A 24,178-nucleotide genomic window follows, 5' to 3' on the forward strand; every position below is an offset into this window, starting at 1 on the left:
ATAGTCTGTCTATGGTTTACAAAATGATATTAGAAGTCACAGTCCTACCCACACACCCACACCAGAAACTAAACCTCCAACAGAAGATGAGTTACAACAACAGGTGAGTCAACCTATGAGATGACCTGTTAAAGGTTTACAGAGTAACAGCTATGAAAACCAGAGGGTAAATGTCAATAGTGGGTATTTTTATAGGTTATTTGTATGACTGACTGTTTCATGTGGAAGATTTGCAGTTAAAAGATAATAAAATGTTGTAATTTTAAGTATTGTAATTACTTGAAAATGTATCAATATATGGTAATGGTTTTCAAAACCCCTCACTCTTTATTTACCCAAATCCTTGTTCCTCTAACCAATTGTGAAAATCACATATGCTGATTTGTAAGTGACTCCATCATCAATAGTTACTTTGTACTCCAAAGCTCTGTTTTAAAGAGTAAGAGGACAAGAGGTTGAGAACATTGTCACACTTCCCACATCCAATGATAGGACATTTTCTTCACAAGAGTGCTTACTCTCACTTTCTGCAGTGCTGATTTCTCTCTACCTCTTGAAGTTTTTTCTTATCAACACTGGCGTACAGCCATGGAGTCATGCTATACACTACCTCTTTTTTTTAGCATTTGATCAGTAGTGTTGACTCCAAGTAATATTTCAAAGCAAACTCCAGTGTCTGAAATCAAATAATCTCATGATTGGTTCAGTCATGGGGCTTTATTCTCATTTTGACTCTTTTCCTCTGATATTTTATTATAATATAGTTTATCAAGAGTTTAAAATATACTTTTCTAGTATATTTACAATAATCAGGAAGGAAAAGTCATTCAGAGAGTTTTTAATTAAAGTTTTCTGTGTGTGATTATTCCATGTGAGCATTTGTCATGAATTGTTGATAAAATTATTCTCAAAACACATATCATTGATACTTTCTTGGTATTAGGAGATAGGATTTATTTTGAAATTATAGTAATAAATACATTTATTTTCTAAATTTGGAGGGAAGTATGATTCTGGATTTAGGTATTCACCATGAATGAACGTTTAAAATCGCTACAATTTTATTTTTTATTTTTTTGAGACAGAATCTTGTTCTGTCACCCAGGCTGGAGTGCAGTGGTGTGATCTCAGCTCACTGCAACCTCTGCTTCAAAGTCCCAGGTGATCCTCCTGCCTCAGCCCCCAGAGTAGCTGGGACTATAGTACCTGCACCACTACACCTGGCTAATTTTTGTATATATTTTTTTACAGACAGGGTCTCACTATGTTGGCCAGGCTGGTCTCGAATTCCTGGGCTCAAGTGATCCACCCACCTTGACCTCCCAAAGTGCTAGGATTACAGGCATGAGCCACTGCACCCAGCAAAATCTCTACAATTTTAAAATAAAATTACATTTTGTTAAAGTAGGCAGAATGGTCAAACTCATTGCTCTTCTAAAGTGATATCAATTGTGTTCAAATTCGAACATTTCATTTTGTTAACTCTTTAAGAGCCCTCTGCTTTTATTTTTTTAACCAACTTTGAAATTGTACTGACGTAGACTATACTCTTGTTCAGAATTGCCCAGCTGATCATGATTTAGAGTGGAAAATTGTGAAAATGTCATTACTTATGTAATTCCTTCTCTAACCCTCTTTTCAGATAAAATATTGGCAAATACAGTTAGATAGACATCGGTTAAAAATGTCAAAAGTCGCTGACAGGTGAGTATTTCAAAGTGTCTGTATAAATTTTGAAATTTCATATGACAATTAAATGTGTTTAAAAATGAAAGAGAACTGTGGGGACAGGAGTTGGGACAGATAATTGGAATCCTGTAAGTAATGTGATTTTGTTTTCCTTTTTGCACATAGAAAAACTTTCAAAGAACTCTCTTGATGTAGTTTAAATGACAGAATGATTATAATTGTCTTAAATGTCTAGACATCTAGTCCTTGTTCCACTAAGAATCAGATATAGAGGATAATTCTGCAGAGTCTAGCCTTTTCACTCCTGCTGGAAGACATGAAACTTTCCATTTATTGATGACCTTTGGGCAAACTGGAGCCTCTCTGTAAACTTATTTTAACAATGACAATTGACACTGTTCCTGCCTGACTTCAGAATATGAATGAAACTCAAATTTCAGATATTTTCCTTTGCTTCATTTAAATCTGTTCTTAATGCCATTCATATTCTTCACTTTTGGGCATTGCCAAATCCTACCTCCCCAACTTCTTTCCCTTCTCCCTTTTTAAAATTTTTATATACATTTAAAAAACTTGTCAGTGGCTCCCATTTTACTTAATTCCTGTAAATACTTTTGACAAAATTTCCCTTTTAAGCCCTTCTCTAAGTTGGCTAAAGTCTGTTCTGCTGTGGGTGGACTGATTAACCAAAGATCGGAACTGACTCTTAGCGGTGCCCTTCACACACTGACCTCTTCCATAGTGCTTCATGTTAACCAAGGGATACTGATTTACATGGCTTAGGCATGGGTAGAGATGGAATCTTTAGCCACAGTTGTCTGCCAAGAAGCACTGTAAGTTGTTGCATGAAAGTTACTGAAGCGTGAAGATTGCCATTGGATTTCATGCTTTAAGTGAACAAGGATTCCTTGGTCCCACATTTTTATATTGTTTTCCCTGCTTTGGACTGGCTGCAACCCCAGTCAGAAAACTAAAGAAACTGGAAATGTTTTTTCTCCTTAGTCTACTAAGTTACACGGAACAGTATTTAGAATACGACCCGTTTCTTTTGCCACCTGACCCTTCTAACCCATGGCTGTCCGATGACACCACTTTCTGGGAACTTGAGGCAAGGTAGGTGGCATTTTATCTTTCTCGCCCATATGTTGCTTTATTTCAGGGTCTGAGTGAAATGGGAAGGATTTTATTGTTGGCTAATTGTGAATGTAATTTTGTTCTTTATCTACATTGGCCTATATCTAACATTCTTGTTTGAGATCATGGCTTTTGAAACTTAGACATTTGCATTTGCATTAAGATTTGCATTGCTGGAAAGACCGTCCCAAAATTAGAGGTGCAATTAGTCAGAGTTAGGATCTTCAGCTCTTGAAATTTAGGTCATTGCTATTATCTACCTGGAAAATTCACGTAGCCACAAAGTCTCATGTAGTCAAGTAAAGTGAATGCTAAAGCCATACATACTTAAGCCCAACACAAGTATGTGTTTATAAATTCAATTTTAAGACAGAATGAGCTTACCATAGTCACTGTAAGAGAAACTGGCAAGACACTTCCTAAGAAAAGCAAAGCAGCACTTAGGACTCCATAGTTTCTTTCATGAGCTATCTAGGGAAAGAACTACATCATCAGTCTTAACAGACTCATAAGAGGATCATGGCGTATCACTTTACAAAGAAAAGACGGGTGCTCTGTCACACTTGTAGCAGTTCTCTAGATTGCATTTCTGGACTCTCTCTCTTTTGCATCCAGCCATGAATCTTAAACACTGGACATGCCCAGAACTCTTCCTCCACAAGCTAAAGATTTTATAGATGAGAAAGCTGGAACCCCAAAATGTTGTGACTCAGTTAGGATTAGGTCACAGATTTAACTGACACCAGAATCATTAGCTAGTATTGAGATCTTTTGGTTACCAATGCATTTTCCCCAGTTCAATATACCTGCATGACCCTGTGTGGCATAGTGGTTAAGAAATGTGTGCCTGGCGTGGTGGCGCACACCTGTAATCCCAGCACTTTGGGAGGCTGTGGTGGGTGGATCACCTGAGGTCAGGAGTTCGAGACCAGCCTGACCAAAGTGGTGAAACCCCATCTCTACTAAAAATACAAAAAGTAGCCAGGCATAGTGGCAGGTGCCTGTAATCCCAGCTACCCGGGAGGCTGAAGCAGGAGACTCTCTTGAACCCGGGAGGTGGAGGTTGCAGTGAGCCGAGATCACGCCGTTGCACTCCAACCTGGGTGACAAGAGCAAAACTCCATCTCAAAAAAAAAAAAAAAAAAGAAAAAAGAAATATGGCATTGGGGTCAGAATATCTGGATCTTTACCCCTTATTACTTGCCTGACATTGGCAAGTGATAATACTGTGCCTCACTGTCCTCATCTAGAAAATAATAAGATTAATAGTGCCTGTCTCATAAAGTGGTTGGCAAAAACAAAAAGAGACCATTTATGTAAAGTGCTTGGCACATAATGCTCAATAAATGTTAGACTTTATTATTAATACTAATGTACGCGATGATTTCATGCAGAGCCGTTAATCGGATATATATATTTTTAAAGAAAAGGTAAAGATGGGAACTTCGAGGCACACATGATTTTGAAGGGGAATGTAACAACAGAAAAATGGGAATTCTAATGAAAGGAATGTATTTGCCTTTGTTTTATCTTCTATAGCAAAGAACCCAGCCAGCAGAGGGTAAAACGATGGGGTTTTGGCATGGACGAGGCATTGAAAGACCCAGTTGGGAGAGAACAGTTCCTTAAATTTCTAGAGTCAGAATTCAGCTCGGAAAATTTAAGGTAAGACACATTGCTTGGATCTTATAAGCCAGAGAAATACTGTCTGTGATGTGTCTGGTTATTTTGGAGGTAATAGATCAATTATTCTTCTACTAACATCATAATGATGTCATGAACCCATTGAATGTCTGCCACCTAATGAAGGGAAAAGAGATAGCAAGGCAAAGGCTGTCCAACGTATCAATTTCTTATAACTTATTTTTACGCCATCTCTTTATCTCCAGATGTTTTAACTATACAAATTTGGTGGCTTTGAAATGGACTCTGTAAAGAAATGCAGTACAGAGAACAATGTTTGGCAAAGTGGAGATTGGCCAATAACATTTATGAAGTTCAATTAAAATATCACCTATTTGTCATTGTTGACTATCTTTGCGTATCACTTCTCAAGCAAGTTAGAGAAGAAGAGACTGGGCAGCTATATCAAATAACTTGAAACCAAACTATTGGGCTGTCTCATTCTCTTTGCATGTTTAAATAATAGCCACAGGGCAATTGAGAGCAGCACAGCATTGAGCTGTTCATGAGAAAGTGACACCCATTCTGCCCATCTGTTGTAAACATCATCTTTATATATTTTTAAAACTTGCTAACATAAGGAGGATCTGAAAATTGCATTTTAAAATATAAGACATTAGAGTGGATTTTAATAGCTCTGTTTAACATCATTGAAGGGAGTGATGACTTTCCACTATATAAGACTGTTGTTTCATGAGTTCTTTCATTCATTATTCTTTTGAAAGCTGATGCCCAATTTTTACTTTTCCATGACTTATGCAGTCCTGTAAAATTCATTTACTGAAAGTTCTCTGCATTCATTTATTTTCATTGGAACGAAGTAGTGCCAGGCATGGTCACGTTCTTTTCAGGAGATTTAACAGGTAGGAATCCCAAACCATTCAGAAAGATGTAGGATGCTGACACATGTCGCATGGATGAAGCAAAATGACCACAGACAGAACCCGGAGGAATGTAACTCTCTGTGTGTGCCTAGCATGGATTACTGGCATGCAGCTTCCTATTCTCCTTCCAGTTTATGGGAACCCTTCATGCTTGGGCTTTTGCAAGATCTTGCTGCTAAAGTTGCTAAAGTTCTGTATTGAGCCTACTAATAACATTTTCTATATTAGGTCACATTGTCAATAATTGAGTGCAAGAATTCATTAAAAGGCTAGGTGCGGGGGCTCACGCCTATAATCCCAGCACTTTGGGAGCCGAGGCAGGTGGCTCTCTTGAGGCCAGGAATTTGAAAGCAGCCTGGCCAACATGGCAAACTCCATCTCTACAAAAAATTAAAATTAAAATTAACCGGGCATGGTGGCACATGCCTGTAGTGCCAGCTACTGGGGAGGCTGAGGAATGAGAATCGCTTAAACCCAGGAGGTGGAGGTTGCAGTGAGCCGAGATTGCACCACTGCACTCCAACCTGGGCAACAGAGCAAGACTCTGTCTCAAAAAAAAAAAAAAAAAAAAAAAGAATGCATTAAAAATAAAGCAGAGATAAAGGATACTTGAGGCATTTTAGTGGCTTGGGAGATGGACGTTCCTCTCATTCTCTAAGTTTTTGAAAACATGCTGATATCATTTGTATCGTGATGAGTAAATAAACAAGTAATAAGCCTTACCAGCCTCGCCTAGCCAAATAAAAACATCTCCTTCTCTCATTAAAATTACGGTCTATTGGTAGATACAGACAAGAAAACAAATCACAGCACAAAATCATGAGTGTTTAGTTGGGAGAAGCAGAGAGGGATGCCTAGCCCAGAATTAGAGATCAGCAAAGGGATACTAGGGGAAATCGCTTCTAGTCTAAGAGCTGGACAATGGGGAGGAGATAAACCATCAAAACAGGAAGAGAGAAGATGCCTTTGGAAAAAGAGGATAGCATGTGGATACTAGGTTTCAGGCATGAATTGAATTCCTGCCAATTTCTTAGTTCAAGCTTTAATCATTTCTTATCTTAATCATTCTATGCCGTACTAGACTCTAGGCTAAGTAATTATATCTAAGAAATATTAGATTATCTTATATATATACACACACATTATATACATACACACACACATACATATATTTCTTGAGTATCTACTATATGCCTATCATATGTTTCCTTAGTAAGTATAGATCAGTAGATAAATGAAAGATGTAGATTAATTCTTGAATACCTACAAGACACCAGAATATATTTTATATCTACTACTTTTATAAGTATGCTATGTTATATTTTGCATTCATTATTTCTGATCATCACACATCCAACCACCAAAACAACATAAAATGTAAATATTGCCTCATTATAGATGAGAAAAGCGTGGCTGAGGAAGGTTAAGCCGAGAAAGTATGGCTAAGGAGGTCAGATTGCATGTAAGTGGCATTCTTGGTTTCCTACAAACCAGTACCAAGCTACTGTCCACTGCTCCCCAAATCTGAGCCCTACTCTGCTTCCACTGACATATCTGTGTCACACACTGAAGGAGACAAAATGGTCCAGTGGTCAACAGGGCTGTGAATTGCACTTGAAATAAAATAACTCTCCGTGCATCTTACCTAAACAGCTGCCCTCCTGCTATCAGTGAGAGTGTGTCACTCGTCTGAGCATTTTTTTTCGAATATTAGGACAGGAAAAAAATAAGAAGCACTGTTTCTCGATAACTACTTATGCTTCAAATATACCCTCTGCTCTGCCTAATAGAGAGCAGAAACTTGAAATTTTATGATGTATTTCCCTCATTCTTTTTTTTGAGCAAAACACATAGCATAGAGCAAGTGCTAAGAAAACGTAGTAATATCATGAGTTTTTATCTTTGAGTGACTAAAAATATGCCAAGTACTTTTCAGTGCCTTCTGTATAATTTATATCATTAGTATACATTAATGGAATTAATTTAATCAACTAATCCAATGGAAACCAATTAATCCAGTGGAAACCCAGTGAAATAGGCATTATCATCCCATTTTACTGATGAGGAAATCAAGAATCAAAGACATTAAAAATACTTACTTAGGTTCCAGCTACCATGAAATGAAGGATATAGGATTTTTTTTTTTTTTTTAAGAGAGATGGGATCTTTCTCTGACACCCAGGCTGCAGTTCAGAGGCACTGTCATAGCTCACAGCAGCCTTGAACTCCTGGGCTCAACTGATCCTCCCACCTCAGCCTCCTGAGTAGCTAGGACCACAGGTGCACGCCATTGCACCTGGCTCCTCCATGCTATTAAGCTATTACAATAATTACAGTAATGGTGGGAATAAGAAAGGCAATGATGCTGTTAGAAAGACTGTGTGAGGGAGTGGTTGTGAGGGTGTCATCTGCTGCAGATTTTCTGGGAGCAAACCTCAGCTGTGACAGTAATAGTGAGCAACCTTAAATAAGCAACTTAATCTTCATATGCTCAGTTTCCTCTTCTCTAAAATGAGGGAAATAATAGAACTTGCCTTACACAATTACTGTGGGAATTAAATGAGTTAATATAGGTGAATCACTTACAGCAGTGCCTGCACCTACATAACAGTGTAGGTGTGGTTATTAACTTCTCAACCCCTTTGTATTTTATGCTTATTTCCAGGCCCATTTCAGATGTCACTGGATTTAGAATAGCTTTGTCTAGATCCCCCTTTTCCAATCCAGCACTTGCCCCAGCAGAGGGGCTCTTTCCTGCTTGCCTTTCCCAGACCGTCTAGTTCGTTCTCTTCCTAGAGAGCCATTCATGTACTTCCTGGTGTTACGGCCATTTAAATGGTTTATCTTTTTCTCTACTCATTCTTTGAGGACAGAGACTGTTTTGATTGATGTGTTCAAAGTGTGCTGGAATGAACTTGCGTGAGCATATGTTAATTTCACTCCTGCTCCCTCGGATTATGCGTAGTATTCCCTTTTTTTTTTTTTTTTTTTGAGACGAAGTTTTGCTCTTGTTGCCCAGGCTAGAGTGCAATGGCATGATCTCTGCTCACTGCAACCTCCACTTCCCGGGTTCAAGCGATTCTCATGCCTCAGCCTCCCGAGTAGCTGGGATTATGGGCATTCGCCGCCACCACACCAGCTAATTTTTGTATTATTAGTAGAGATGGGGTTTCACCATGTTGGCCAGGCTGATCTCAAACTCCCAACCTCAGGTTATCTGCCCGCCTCAGCCTCCCAAAGTGCTGGGATTACAGACGTGAGCCACCGTGCCCAGCCTCGCATAGTATTCCTATTAGAGTGCACAGTGTCTAAATCTGTGTTTTAAGAGGGAAAGGTCTTGAGCCTTCCTTTCTAAAAGTCATGGTGGTAGTTTCCTGTTTGAGGCATTGTCAAACTTAGATTATCCTCTGCTACATATATCTATAAAAAAACAAAATCTGGAAATGAAAACTCAAAAATCACTAGACTGAGTAGTAGTTGATATTCTAATTCTAGCTCATGCACTTCATTACTGATTTCTGATTATTTATTAATGGTCAAGTTAAAGCTTAGTAGTTACGAAGGTACTGCTGATCACCTGTGCCTCTCTTAAGACTCTGTAGCCTGAAGTTTGCTGTCTCTGTGGCCGTCTTTGCCTTTCTTTGACTTCGTCTACTATTAGAGCAGTAAGAGTGTTTATGGAGGATAACACAGTCCTAGCAGCTCCTTTTTCTAGTAGAGTGTTTGTTTCTATTAACAAATTATGATCTACTCATTTATCTTTTAAACATTATTTCTAGAGATCTAACCAGCAAGCTCTAGCCTAGAGCAAAATATTGAAGAAATGCAACCGATTAATACAATGTGGCCCCTTCTCACTAGACTTTACCACTTGCTATTATCAACCAAAACACACTCCCAGGTTCTTTCAGTATACATATGGTATAAATAAGGCTATCTTCAGAAGTAAGTCAGTATATATTATTCCGTGGCTTCTGAATTGCAATGATGCCTCTACACATTTACACTTTTCAAATAATTCCATGTGAAAGCTTGCTGCTTTGGTCATTCCATAACTCTCTCAATTAAATTAGCTTAACATTAGTTAATTGTGTTTATTTTTTCAGCCAGAGCATTTTCTGATCTTATGTCCAGGCCTCTTTTAACTCCAGCAAAGCTTCTTTGTAATTCCCTTACCAGCTAGAACAGAAAAGGCTCTCCATACTAGCCCCCATTGCTGAAATGGACAGAACATCCAAAGAACACAGTGTAATGCACAGCTTTATCTCCCAATTGGAGGCTCCATGTCCCACACCTTTAATTCCCTTCAAACTCTTCTTTGTTTTCAATCAACAGTTAGCAGTGCTACTTTCCTTAGGTAAAATCATTGTTATACGGGGCTCTGACAGATCTGCTTTTAACAACAAACACTTAGAAGAGAGAGTTTTTCATATTTTTTATATTTTTATTAATATTTTAAAAATATTTTTATTAATATTTTTATATTTTATTAATAATTATTTTTCATAATAATCTTCCAAAGAAGATTATCCTTTGAACACAGTCAGTACCACCCTGATACTGGAAGCCCTCAGAGAAAGTGAGCTGGCTGTGAGTCGTCATGATGAACTGCATGATCCGTAAATGTCACAAGAATTTTCAGATGATGGGCCATCAGAGTAAACACCCGATCTCACATTCTGCATAGATTCTGGCTGGCAGTGGAGGACCTGAAAAAGAGGCCTATTAAAGAAGTACCCTCAAGAGTTCAGGAAATATGGCAAGAGTTTCTGGCTCCCGGAGCCCCCAGTGCTATTAACTTGGATTCCAAGAGTTATGACAAAACCACACAGAACGTGAAGGAACCTGGACGATACACATTTGAAGATGCTCAGGTGGGTGTACGGTGAGCCTCACACCACAAACGTGCTTCCGAGAAGTTGAGCGTTAGATATATTCATTTTATTTTCATTATAAATGGCAGCTATTTCTAACATTTTCAATTTAGATAACTGTAAAATAACTCTAACTGATCTAGGAAGGAACAAAGACACGTTAAACTGAATAGTTTTTTAAAACCTGGGAATATTTTCTAAGTTTGAATATTTTTATATGAAGGGGCATATTTGAAATATTTTACAACTTTTACTTTATTTTCTACTCTGTTTGTCCCCCCAGTAAGTGAGCAAACACCATCTAATGATGACCCCACCTCAGTAAAAGATTTTTTAAAACATTTTTTTAAAAAGATTTAAAATCTTTAAGGCATCTTCAATGTAGAGATTCTAAGACTCTGACATTCCTGAATTATTCATTATTATAAATTATTCAAACTGAATTAGCTTAAAGTTATGTCAAACTCAAACCAGTTTTATCTCTGGTGAAAAAAAAATCAAACATTAGATTCTGACGTTTCTTAAATTTTCAAGTTAATTTTTTAGCCTACAGAAAGAAAAAATAAAGAAAACTGATTCTAACTTCCTAAGGCAAATTTTTAGTCATCTTTTCTCAAACTGGATCTTAATTCCCTTTGTAGAAACAACTTGAATTTCTGCCTTCTCTCAAAAAATGTTGATACTTAAGAAGAAAAATAAACTTGTAATGAGGGGATAGTGTTTCCTAATAATGTGGTATTTTATTTTATTTTATTTTTGGAAACAAGTTCTGTCTCTGTTACCTACAGTGGCATGATCATGGCTCACTATAGCCTTGGCCTCCCAGGCTTAAGTAATCCTCCTACCTCAGCCTCCCAAGTAGCTGGGACCATAGGCATGCACCACCATGCCTGGCTAATTTTTTTTTATTTTTTTTTGTAGAGACAGGGTGGGTCTCCCTATGTTGCCCAGGCTGGTCTCCAACTCCTGGGCTCAAGCAATCCTCCCACCTTAGCCTCTCAGAGTGCTGGGATTACAGGCATAAGCCACTGCACCCACTCCCTAATGATGTGTTGAAGTTGGTTTTTAAATCAGAACGTGCATACTTCATAACTTCTTAAACTTCTTTTGGAGAAGAATATTAATTCTCAAAAGTACCTTTTAAAAAACACACATTACTAAAATAAAATATAGAAGATGAAGAATGAGATACACGAATATCCTTCCTTATTTCCACTCTCTATAGAAAATATATTTCTCCTTGGCTTTCATTTAAAGAAATCAGCAACTGTGTAGTAAACTAACATGAATTTTAACAGCTAACTGGATACCTATCCCATGTGGTTCAGCCATGGTCTCCAATGTAGAAATAATTACACTCTAGAGAGACACAGGACAGAGAGCAGGCCGGAAACTCTGGCCCTGCTGCTCACTTCTCTGCTGATTTTTCTTTCTTTCAGTCCAAGATAAAATGTCGAGCATCTTTCTAGAGCCAACAATGTGGAAAATGTTTGGAATGCCCTTCCTGAGGTTTAAAATAGAACATTTTTTTAGTTATCGGTGTCATTTAAAAATATTCTTGCCTAAGAGGATCCTCTTTTCTTACAGAAAAAAAAATTCTATAGAAAACAATACCTCTTGGCCCTAGATTTCTTTTTCAGTTAAGCTCAGATATTTAATTCTAGTTTTTTTGTGGTTTTAAAAAAAAATCTGATCGTAAGGTAAATTGCCTGGGTTCTGATTTCAGCTCTGCTCTGTGACCACTTCTCCACGCCTCAGTTTCTTCACCTGTAAAATGGACATAATGGTTACCAACCCCATAGGGGTTTTGTAAGGCTTATATTAACTAATACAGGAAAGCACTTAAAAGAGTACCTGCCATATACCCAAGTATATTTGAGCACTTACTATCCACACCCCTTGCTTCGCTACACAATTATTATTCCTTTAATCATCACAACAATGCTATTTTATAGATGAGAAAATTAAGGATCAGAGAGATGAAAAAGTTGGCCTATATTTATCCTATTTGTAAGTGGTAGTTCTTGAGCAAGGTAGAATCTGAATCTCAAAATGCTTAACTCCAAAACCAGCCATTGCTCTACTTTTCAAACAAATTCCCATACAGTTCCAAACTTAACATCCTTTGAAGATCACCGTTGGGCTAAGTCTTGAGATTTAATCCTGAATGTCTTTAAATGAATTTAAAGTAACTTCAAATTATTGCTGTTGTGTTTAAGACCAGAGAACTGGAGTCATTTCTTGAAACATCTATTTTCTTCAAGAAAAAAAAAAAAAAAGAAAAGAAAATTGGAACATTCAGAATGCTCTCCAATAGTTCCAAGCTCTACACCTAACTGATATTTCACTAGAGTTGGAAGATCAAGGCACATGTTAGCTCCCTGAGCTGCGGTAGACCAGAGTGGAACCTCCCTAGATTGGGTCTAGATTGAATTGAATGAGTGCCTTTTTCCTTTTTTTTTTTTTGACTTGTCTATCAAAATTCATCATCAAAACAGAATATTGCAAACTTCTTAGGGGCAAATGATCAACTATTTACCTAATCTGTCACTGGGTAAGTAATAAGAAAGAGCACACAAATTTGGAGATTTAGCAATTAAATATCACAAAATTTATTTTTGGACTTGTGCTCTGACCCAAAGTGGGTGTGGAAGACAATTTTCCATGCAATTTGTACCAAAGAGATGATTTGATTCTTCTGGGCAGTTGGCACCCTCCCAGTAAATGCAGAGGCCAAAGGTATCCAGGATGATTACTCTGTCTGAGTCAACATTACCCACTTCAGGCCTGGAGTAATTTTAAGAGACAGCAAATTTAGTTATATTCTCTAGTGATCTATATAAGTCAACAACTTGATTTGAGGTAATTTTATGACATTTTATTAATCAAATCCCATTTTTGTAATGACTGGATGTGATTTGCCTCCTCAGTAGCTCCTAAACCAATTTAAACAATGATCTATGAATGAGATAATGAATTTGAAGATCTAAATATCCTGTAAATAGAAGGTATTCTAATCAGCATTGTTATTACCATTTTTCGCTGCTACTAGATTTGTTCTTTAGCCATGTGTGACATCATGATATTTTACTTTTCCCAAGAAATTATAAAGAAGCACCTCAACCATTATTTCTTTTTAGGAGCACATTTACAAACTGATGAAAAGTGATTCATACCCACGTTTTATAAGATCCAGTGCCTATCAGGAGCTTCTACAGGCAAAGAAAAAGGTACTGGTTTTTTGTGAGTTGTTTTTTCTTGACCTAGTTCTCAGTTATAATTATTTGGAGTAATTACCTCTGCTGAATCCAGGGTATTGGACTAATGGTAAGTGAACATACTCCAAGACCCTCCCCCAAACCTTTGCATTTTATAAGGGCCATTTAAGTTGTTTCTGTTTGTTTATTGCTTATTGTATTACTTTCTGTTTGTTTGTTTCTGCAGATGTTCATGCTTTGCAAAATTTATTAGAAGCTGTTTTCATGTTTCATGTTAGTCTTCTGTATGCCTAGTTTCATGGAATCAAAATTACAATAAAGAAAAGAAAGTAACAAAGTCATTAGGTCAAAAACTTGAAGAGAGGTTTCTTTGTTTAGTAAGCTAGAATGTATGTTTTGAACCACAGGCCTCATAACTGAAAGTAGACTCACCTTTTTCAATAATAGATGACAAAATGTAGGAATGTTTGCTTTCGAATATTTTTATTTGGCATTTATCCTGAATCACTTAATATCCCTGTGATGAATTTTATACACCTAGCATGGTAGCCAAGCACATTATGGGAGTATTGTAGTAGACCTCATTATTCAACAATGTTAATAATCAATGTCTCTCTGTTCATAACTCCTTATGTAATCAATATAACAGGGAAGAGAAAATCTGGACATAAACATCAACGTCATTCATTCTTTTTAATGTTAAAATAGTTCATAGCTTCTTGAAACTCTGAGTTTAAATTATAATTTTGTGTAGTTCATGATCGTCATGTAGGCTAATAAGATTTTTAAAAGTCCATTGCCTTTACAACTAGAAATGGATACTTTGTAGTAACACTATCCAGTACAGCAGTCACTAGCCACGTGGGACTGTTTAAATATTAGTTAATTAAAATTACATAACATTCTAGCCAAATTTCAAGTGCTCAGTAACCACAGCTAGGGGCTTCTGTATTGGACAGCATAGAATGAGATTTCCATCCTTTTGGAAAGTTCTATTAGACATTAATGCTCTATGGAATTAATGATGTTGTCAATAGGAATTTTTTCTGATAAAAGTTTTGAGGAAATTCTGAGGATATGCTGCTAGATTTTTAAATATTTAGGCTCTGCAAATGTCAGTATAAAGGCTTCACGTATCCACTTTATTTTGGCTGAATTTGATTTTGCTTGAATCACACCATTTTGTTTGTACAAGGAAAGTTTTTGGTGTAAGCAGAGCCCATGTCCTGTGAGAAGAAGCCTCCCTTGGCGGCTCTCCAATCTCTATGGGCCTTCTGATTTAGAACATGGATTTGGTGTTGCATCATTTCATTATCCTGTCTTTTTCTGCTCTGTTTTCCTTGCTTTCTTTCTTTTTTTTAATCTTCCCTTATTTCCCTTCATCCTATCCTACCCCACATACGTAAGTCTGGAAACTCAATGGATCGCAGAACATCTTTTGAAAAATTTGCACAGAATGTGGTAAGTTTAATTTTTTGAGGAATTATGAATCATTAAGTCCAATGAAATTTTTCCAATTTCCCTATTTCTAGCCCTGTTACCCACCTTGCATTCTTGATATGACAGCAAAAGTGTTTCTTTTATTCAAATTCAGAACTTCATGTTTTCTGCTTATCTTTCTGTCCCATCCATTCCAAAGTAGAAAAAGATGTTATATATGAACAAGTATCTGTACAGAATTAAAGTTTGGAAAGAAGTTTATATTACAACATATAAAAGGAAGGAATAATAATTATTCTTTATATTTTATTTTTATTCCTTGTATTCCTTTCTTTATTAAAGATAGTGCATGTATTTCTATGCTCTTTCCCTTAGCCCTTCCTGAGGCTTAAAATGTTAAGAACAATGAGGGTTCTATGCGTTTTACTTCTGCAGAGAGAAAATGATCTACTGAGCAGTTTAAAATTAAAGATTTTATATGAGTGGTGGTTGGTGACAAGATATGCCCCACCAGAGACCCACTAGCCTGCCTTTCTTATTCCTTATTTTTCAGGAAGGTGTTGAAAACTGTTGCATAAATCACCTGAGAAACCAGTAGTTTTCCTACCAGTGTTTTCTTAGTATCTTGCCATGTGTTTTGATGATATATATTTGTTTGTAAGATTCTTTTTTTTGTATTGTGCCAGTGCCTTTGGAACTTTCTGACATTGTGTAAGCTCAAACTAAAGCCTTCAACACATTTATTTTTATAGGGCAGAAACATCCCTATTTTCCCATGCCATAAAAACTGTACACCAACACTGAGGGCCAGCACTAACCTGTTATGAAAAGAGGTAGAAAAATCTTGGTTTATACTCAAGTTTGTCTGCATTGTCTGTTGAGTTGTGTGGTTTAGCTCCATGCTGCTGTGTGTGTGTGTGTTGTGGCTTTTGCTGTGATGGCCAGTTCAGTGGAGTTATGTGTGTTGAAATGTGAGCAAACTGGATTCAACAAAGATAATGGCTTTTGTTTTCAGTTTCCTTCAAGGATCCTTGTGGTGGGGAATGTTACTCATTTCTACTTGTGAATTACCATTGCAACGGTACACAGAGTATTTGAAAGAATTTGAACAGTAATATATACTGTGAACATTCAATGTGATTGCATGAATTAAAGGAATGGAGAATGATGGACTCCAGGAATTAATCACATTGTAAATAAATTTTATGAAATTTTGGCTGGCACTATTGGAACCTCTGTTCTTTAATACAGAATTTTCTGAAGCATGCCTCATAAGTCACCATGGGGCAATAAAGACAATGTCAAACAATTCTCCAAGATTTTGCTGGAGAAAGTGACTATCAGATAATGTAAGGTACTCTGTGTATTGTTTAAGAAGCATTTCAAGTTAATCCTTTTCAAATGTAATGCTGACAGAATATACTGTTCTTGAAATTACAATGGAAATTTCTGTGATATAATTTAAAATAGTGATGTAACCTGGGGAAGATGGAAAGGGGAAGTCAAATGGTTGTCCTTCTTCCAACATCATATCTAACCCACTTCTCAAACTCTTAAAATAGTACCATATGGTCACACACTGCAAACTTTAAGAAAGGGCCAACAGGAAACAAGGGGAAGGGAGGACTGATCATCCACACCTTCAGTCAACATTCACACAAATGCCACCTCTATTCTAAACCATGCGCTATGTCTTGGGACCATGTAGAAAGTATAGACTTGCAGCCATGTCCAACCCTTTGAACGCAAGGACTTTTTTGCTTATCTGTGGTGGTAGATGTTTTAAAAATTATGCACAGACCTTTTTTTTAAGATTATTCGTCATTAGTGTTAGTGTATTTTATGTGTGGCCCAAGATAATTCTTCTTGCAGTGTGGCCTAGGGAAGCCAAAAGGTTGGATATCCATGGTAGAGCTTGATCTCAAAGGTACCCAGTGATATAGACAAAATGTTAGGATGTACAAGGGAAAGATAAACAATTTCTACTGGGTGTTAGGGTGAGGAGGGAGGGCCCATATGTAATCTGAGAAATCCCAGAAGTTACATTTAACTGAATTTGTAGGATTTCACTAGACCAAGAAGAGCAACCACCTTCTTAAAGAGAAGTGGAAAAAAAAAACAACAACTGGAATTACTGAAGGAAAAGAAGTTGAATACCATCCACACACACACACACACACACACACAAACATAGACACACACACACACACACACAAACCATAATAATAACTTTCAGACACTGTTGCTTAGTGTTAATCCTTTTCCATCCAGGAAAATAAAATGCAATCTTTTTTATTTAATACTTTTATTTGGGTGTTATTCTGAAGAAATGGGTAAGGAAATTAGAAAGGTTCTCTGAATTTCCCCTTGGTTTAGTGTTCCGTATTTTATAACTTAACGGTCGGCAGCTGTATCAAGCATCTTAGATCTTTACATACTAAATTTTATGAGACACCTTTATAGGATCAATAAAATAATTTAATGGAAGATAAAGAATGAGTGATTTTCTTATAATCAGATAGACTTACTGGAGTAAAGATGGAATTTATGTAAATATTTTAAAGGAATCCTCTACACAGGTTGCTCTGGTACATACAGGGAGGCTACAAGGTCAACAGCATCCAAGAAAGAAATGGAATAGGGGAAAATAGTAAACAAATATGTAGTCTAGGAAAATAATGGGGAAAAACTCACATTCATTGAATATCTGCCATGTACCAGGCTCTGCACTGGGCACTTTATAATATTATGTAATTTAATCCATATGCTGACCCTGTAAGGTAGATATTATTATAGCCATTATTTTACCCATTTTGTAGGTAAGAAATTTAAAGGGTCAAAGGAGGTGCATAATTTGCCCAGAGTCACATAGTTAGCGAAGGAGCTGGGACTGACTCCAAATGTATTTTGTTCCCCAATGCTATTTCCACGGATCCACCCTGCTCTTTGACATTCTCCCAACTGACAAAAAATAAATAAATCTTGCCACCTGATGATACCCACCTCCCCAGTCTGAATCCATTTCCAATGCGTGCCTATTTTTGTAAGTTGATTTACATGTTCCAGCCTAGGGTTTTTATAACCGAGGTTAGAAAAATGGCATTGTTGTTTTTGTTTCACCCCAGAGACAAAAATATTTTGCTAGCCAGCTTTTGCAGGGGAGTTTTTGTTAGTTACCCAGATTCATAAATACTTACTAGCACTTTAGAGAAAAATTATAATAAACAGCTGAGGATTGCATTGCACTTTCAATCTTCCAAAAAATATAGACTCCTTTTTGTGTGTTTTGTTGTTGTTTTGGTCATTGTTTGCATGCACAACAATCCTGGGAGGTAGGCAGGCAGGTATCACCTTTTTTCACAGACAAAAAAATGGGGAAATAGTGAGGTGAGGGCACCTTCACCAATATCTTTCAGCTGTTGAGCATTAGAGCTGGAACTGGAAGCAAGCTTTTTCTTTTACTTTAAATTCATTACTCTTTATAGATTATTCTTATTCTTTTCATTAATCCCAAAATGGGTAGGATAAAAATAACTCACATTTGTGTAATGCCCGCATTGGGGTTTGTTGTCTCAAGAAAGCTCCTTTTCATGTCTTGTTGTTTACTCTTTTATTTATTTTTCTTGCTATCAGAGAAGTCTCTTAAGGTTGGTCTTCCAAGGGTTACTATGTCCTCTCATACCTTTAAATGTTATTAAGTTGACTTTATTCTCTTTCAAAAAGGTTCATATGCTTTAAGAATTATGAAAATTATTTTCTTCATCACCATCATCAAATCTGACACCACTTTTTCAGCCATTAAAATATCATAGCATCTGCTGGGCACGGTGGCTGATGCCTGTAATCCCAGCACTTTGAGAGGCCGAGGCGGGTGGATCACCTGAGGTCAGGAGTTCAAGACCAGCCTGGCCAACATGGTGAAAGCCTGTCTCTACTAAAAATACAAAAATTAGCCGGGCGTGGTGGTGCACACCTGTAATCCCAGCTACTTGGGATACTGAGGCAGGAAAATTGCTTGAACTCAGGAGGCGGATGTTGCAGTGAGCAGAGATCTTGCCATTGCACTCCAACCTGGGTGACAAAAGAGAAACTCTGTCTCAAAAAATAAGAAAAGATAACATGATAAGATAAGAAAAACCATAGCATCTGTCTGCTACGCAAACATTAAGGAGGGACAGATAGAAAACAAAGGAAAAACAGGGTAGGATGACTGATCAGCCACACCTTCAATCAAGATTCATAATCAAGTGCCAACTGTGTGACTCACCTTCTGTCTTGTCTTTGTGTGAACAATATAAGTTTCCCGGAAAGTAGCTACAGTTCTTCACTGACTGAAGACTAATTGGTGGTGGAGGTCTGTCATTAACATGTAACACACTGGTTTTGTCTTTGGTGAAGTGGAAATTAAATCAGCCTGGCTCTGGGCTACAAAAGTAGAAAAGTAAAAATGAATATTAGAAAGTATTGATGTTGAACACCCAGGGATTCACCTAATCTTATCTCTTTTTGAAAATATTTTCACCCTATCTTAATGAAGACAATTATCTGTAGAGACTTTAAAAGAATCAATAGAAAAAAGATGATGCCTCCTTGGCTATCCCGTTCTCTCTGTCCTGGTGTATTTGTGCTGGTGGATTGAGCTCCTAACTGTGCTCTGGGGACTGCAAGGAATGACCAGAAGTTGTGGAGACTCCGTGAGAGAAATTTAACAGGAGTGGGTTGGCCCTGAAATCAGTTGATCTTTAGGATCAAATCCGTTTGTTGTTGTTGTTGTTGTTGTTGTTGTTGTTGAGACACAATTTCACTCTGTCACCCAAGCTGCAGTGCAGTGGCACGATCTTGGCTCACTGCAACCTCTACCTCCATGGTTCAAACAATTCTCCTGCCTCAACCTCCTAAGTAGCTGGGACTACAGGCACCCGCCAACACTCCCGGCTAATTTTTTGTATTTTAGTAGAGATGGGGTTTCACCATGTTGGGCAGGCTGGTCTTGGACTCCTGACCTCAAGTGATCTGCCCACCTCAGCTTCCCAAACTGCTGGGATTACAGGTGTGAGCCACTGTGCCCAGCCAAAATCTGTTTTTAACTCTGTAACTCAATTGTTTAAATGTTGATAGGAGCAAATGTAAATGTAAATCCTCTTATTTGAAATAGAAAACAAAGAAGATACAATACTTAGTTCCTTTAGAATGTTATTTTGATTAAATAAAATTAAATGATTTATCTAAGCCCACTGTGGAATTACTGGTTAATACAGCCTTATGCAGATTATATATAAGTGGTAACATGGTAAAAAGAGCCTGGGCCAAGGAATTTGATGTGTTTCTATTTAGGTTTGAAACCTAGTCCTATATATTCTAGCCATGTGAATTTTAAAAAATCATTTAAGGCCGGTTGCAGTGGCTCATGCCTGTAATCTCAGCACTTTGTGGGGCTGAGGCGGGAACGTGGCTCTAGGCCAAGAGTTCGAGAACCACCTGGGCAACATGGCAAGACCCCGTCTCTGCAAAAATAATAATAATTATAATAACAATAAAAGAAAAAATCATTTAAACTGCTGAACCTCAGTTTCTTCACCTCTAGACGACCCTCTCTACCCAGACACAGCTCCAATTAGCATTTTGCACCAATAAATATAAATACTTAAGAATTTGAATTATATTTAAATATTCTTTTGAAACATTCTTTATTCACTTAAAATGCATTGTAAATGTCTTCCAAATAATTGACTATTTTTCTACATGATTCTATTTATTAACCATGCAAAATTCTTTTGAATGGATATGCCCTGTAATGTTTCTGATCATCTATTAATGGACGTTTAGGTTGTTGCTTATTTATTATTCATTGCTTTTATAGGTCAAAGTACAATAAAATCAAAGTTATATATTGATTTTCTTTTCATAAAAAATTGAACTGCTTAGTTAAATGGAATGTAAATTTACAAGGGAAGAGGTATCCATTTATCTCTTTTTATCTCTTTTGTATCTTTATTTTTTCCTTCATGCAAGAGCATACACTAGAGGGAAAAATAACTTATTCTGGAAGGTGGGAATCAGATGTTGTATTCCTGATTTCCAAAACCAGTGTGTTACACATCAATGACAGACCTCCACCACCAATTAGTCTTCAGTCAGTGAAGAACTGTAGCTACTTTCCGGGAAACGTATTGTTTTTTTTTAAGACACTGTTGAAAACTTGAAGGATACTTTTTAGTCCCTGGTCAAATGATTTTTAACTTGGTTTGATTTTTGTTGTTGGAGGTGGTGGTGGTGGGGTTTTTTGTTTGTTGGTTTGTTTGTTTGAGACGGAGTTTTGCTCTTGTTGTCCAGGCTGGAGTGCAATGGTGTGATCTCGGCTCACTGCAACCTCCGCCTCCCAGGTTCAAGCGATTCTCCTGCCTCGGCCTCCAAATAGCTGGGATTACAGGCATGCGCCACCAGGCCCAGCTAATTTTTTTGTATTTTTAGTAGAGACGGGGTTTCTCCATGGTGGTCAGGCTGGTCTCGAACTCCCGACCTCAGGTGATCCGCCCGCCTCGGCCTCCCAAAGTGCTGGGATTACAGGCATGAGCCACCACGCCCAGCCTTACTTGGATTTTATTAAATGTAAAATCTAGTGTGAGATTTCCCTCCATATTCTAATAACCTATAAAACGTATAAAACTATAATCTGGGAACTCCCCTCTGCATACAGTGTAAACCTGTGAATAATACAGGTGCCACGTCTGGGAATCACAGCCCCAGCCCAGCTATGGAGCCAGGGTAGAAGCAGTGCAGTACAGTGTCAAATCTACTTGGGCAGTCCCTCAGCTGCCCATTCCTGGCACGTTTGGGATGGACCTTGGTTCTGTTCGGAATTGAGCCATGTCTCTCCTGGCTGAACACTCTGGACTTTACTGATTGGACCTACATGCACATTAGTGTAAACAGGCTATTTTGGAAAGGGTCCTAGGACAAATAAAAAGAAAACATATAAACTTGCCATTGGATTTGTTCCCCATAAATAATCCCAACAGAGAAAATTGACCTGGTGGCCTGGGATCCACGCATCTGCTACATTGATATCATTGTTTTTATATACCATTATTCTAGTTTCTAAATCATTCATTCATCAACAGGTAGTAAGTTTTGACTAAGTGTCAGGTTATGTGATACTCTTTGTGGTTAAAAAAGACAGCTTGGCTGTCCTTACTTTCACTTCCCTTGATATCAATCTCTACCACAATAAAGTAGAGACAAGCCTTAGAGTATTCAGAAAGTTCATTTTCTAGATTATATATATATTAATGAAGTTGTAGGCATGGTAAGAGCTCCATATAGTGAGTCAGATCCTCAACTGACACAAACACCCATCATAATGAGGCAGATTATCTGCTTCACAAAACACTCATCATAGGACACAAGCAGACTTGGAACCTACGAGAAGGAAGGTTTTGATTTTACATCTCTGCCCTGTGAATTTACCTTAAAGAAAGCCTTTGTGCATATTATTTTAGGGTTGAGTGCTATGGATTCTGTTGCTTGGGATTATAGATACACTAATATAGGTAAACTACGCTTAAAAATTCCTACTATGGCTGGGCACGGTGGCTCACGCCTGTAATCCCAGCACTTTGGGAGGCTGAGGCGGACTGATCACAAGGTCAGGAGATCGAGACCATCCTGGCTAACACGGTGAAACCCCGTCTCTACTAACAATACAAAAAAAAATTAACTGGCCTTGGTGGCGGACACCTGTAGTCCCAGCTACTCGGGAGGCTGAGGCAGGAGAATGGCGTGAACCGGGAAGGTGGAGCTTGCAGTGAGCCAAGATCATGCCACTGCACTCCAGCCTGGGTGACAGTGCAAGACTCTGTCTCAAAAAAAAAAAAAAATATATATATATATATTCCTACTACACCTTCAGTGAAAATAATTTATAAACTGGCCATTGAGTTTCCCCACCATAGATATTACCAGCAAGCATATGAAATGTGTCTGCTCAAAGATGAACTATTTTCTCGTCTTTCTTCTGCTGTGGACCTGAAACCATCTCATTTGTCATTTTGTAGTTGGCAGATATGGCTATCCATCTTATTTTATTGAAACTGGCGGTGATGATAACTTGCCTGAGAAAACAATTTTAGTTTCCCTGCAGCATGATGTAAATCGATTGGTGTGCAATGTATCAGACCTTGTAGCCTAATTGAGTTCAGACAATATATCTTCATTTTCCCCTGGCAGCATCGTTAGTTCTTAAGTTGCTGCTCAAGTTCTGTGAGCTCTGAATTGTATATCATGGGTTTTTGTCAGAGTGTCCGATACAGCCCTGGGGGTTCCTAAGGAATGCTGTGGGGCTGCTGAGTAGACACTCCCCACAGTGGGAAATGTCACCCCTGCTGCTACATATGCCAGGGGCAGAAGTTTCTACAGCATTTCCCAAAGTATTGTGTTCCAATGAATATGAAGTCTTGGGTTTATGCCAGTAGCTATGAGGCTTCAGCCAGAGACCATCCTGGGGGCTCTGTATGATAAGTTTACAAACCAAGAGCACCCATGTATTCAAGCACTGCTAGATTCTTATATCCAACAACAACAACAAAACAGTTATTGGCAACCTACTGTGGGCCAGGCAATTTGTTCTGAGAATGGATAGATAAGACAAAGCCTCTGCTCATAGGAAGTTTATACTTTGCAAAAGGACAGATATGAACACAAATTACTACTTTGGGGATACTACTAACAGTTGCACCTGAGTTGGTTCATTCTGCTCATGCAAGTTAACTGTTCAGTGAACAGATTTGGCTTTCCACTAACTTCCTTAATATAAATCATGATAGCTTCTCTTAAAACAGTGCAGAGTAGGCAGGGAGAGGAAGAGTTAAGGCCTAAGCAAGAGACCTGCCTACTAAACAGTGGGGCCCTGCAGGAGAGAGAGAGACAGAGCAAAGGTGGCAAAGAAAGAGGGTCTGAAGATGGCAAATTCAGGCAGGGACTACTGTGGAGGTTTCCAGTTAGAGAAGCAGAGTACAGAAGAAGGTAATCAAGAACATATCCTGTGCTCTGGATCTACACATGGGCCATCATCATCTACACAGCAGATGAGGGCAAGCTAGGAGAATCTAGAGATAGGAGGATGTGTTTGCAGCATCAGCAGCTACTGTAGTCATCTGCACATTAGATGATAACAAAAACTTGGGTAGCAAAATAGAAGAAATGAAGGAAGAAGAAGACTTGTAGCACCAATAAACTTTTTAGAACATTTTTGAACCAA

General features: G+C 37.9%; 1 protein-coding gene across 10 annotated transcripts in view; it reads left to right on the forward strand.

Annotated features, from left to right (window-relative positions):
- RGS7 (regulator of G protein signaling 7) overlaps positions 1–24,178 on the forward strand; it is a 591,371-nt gene that overhangs the window by 550,009 nt on the left and 17,184 nt on the right. For 5 of the 10 annotated variants that reach the window (XM_034949698.4, XM_034949713.3, XM_034949705.3 and 2 more), the window contains 8 exons: positions 5–103; positions 1,643–1,704; positions 2,692–2,802; positions 4,363–4,488; positions 10,078–10,264; positions 13,405–13,494; positions 14,890–14,943; positions 15,675–15,755. In XM_034949698.4, the coding sequence (XP_034805589.3) occupies positions 5–103; positions 1,643–1,704; positions 2,692–2,802; positions 4,363–4,488; positions 10,078–10,264; positions 13,405–13,494; positions 14,890–14,943; positions 15,675–15,749 (804 nt within the window). In that variant the 3' untranslated portion in view covers positions 15,750–15,755. The remainder of the gene's footprint in view (positions 1–4; positions 104–1,642; positions 1,705–2,691; positions 2,803–4,362; positions 4,489–10,077; positions 10,265–13,404; positions 13,495–14,889; positions 14,944–15,674; positions 15,756–24,178) is intronic. The other 5 variants (XM_034949703.4, XM_034949725.4, XM_063594528.1 and 2 more) reach the window with 2 other exon arrangements.

Source organism: Pan paniscus, chromosome 1 (genome assembly GCF_029289425.2).
Source record: "Pan paniscus chromosome 1, NHGRI_mPanPan1-v2.0_pri, whole genome shotgun sequence".
Taxonomy (NCBI): Eukaryota; Metazoa; Chordata; class Mammalia; order Primates; family Hominidae; genus Pan; species Pan paniscus.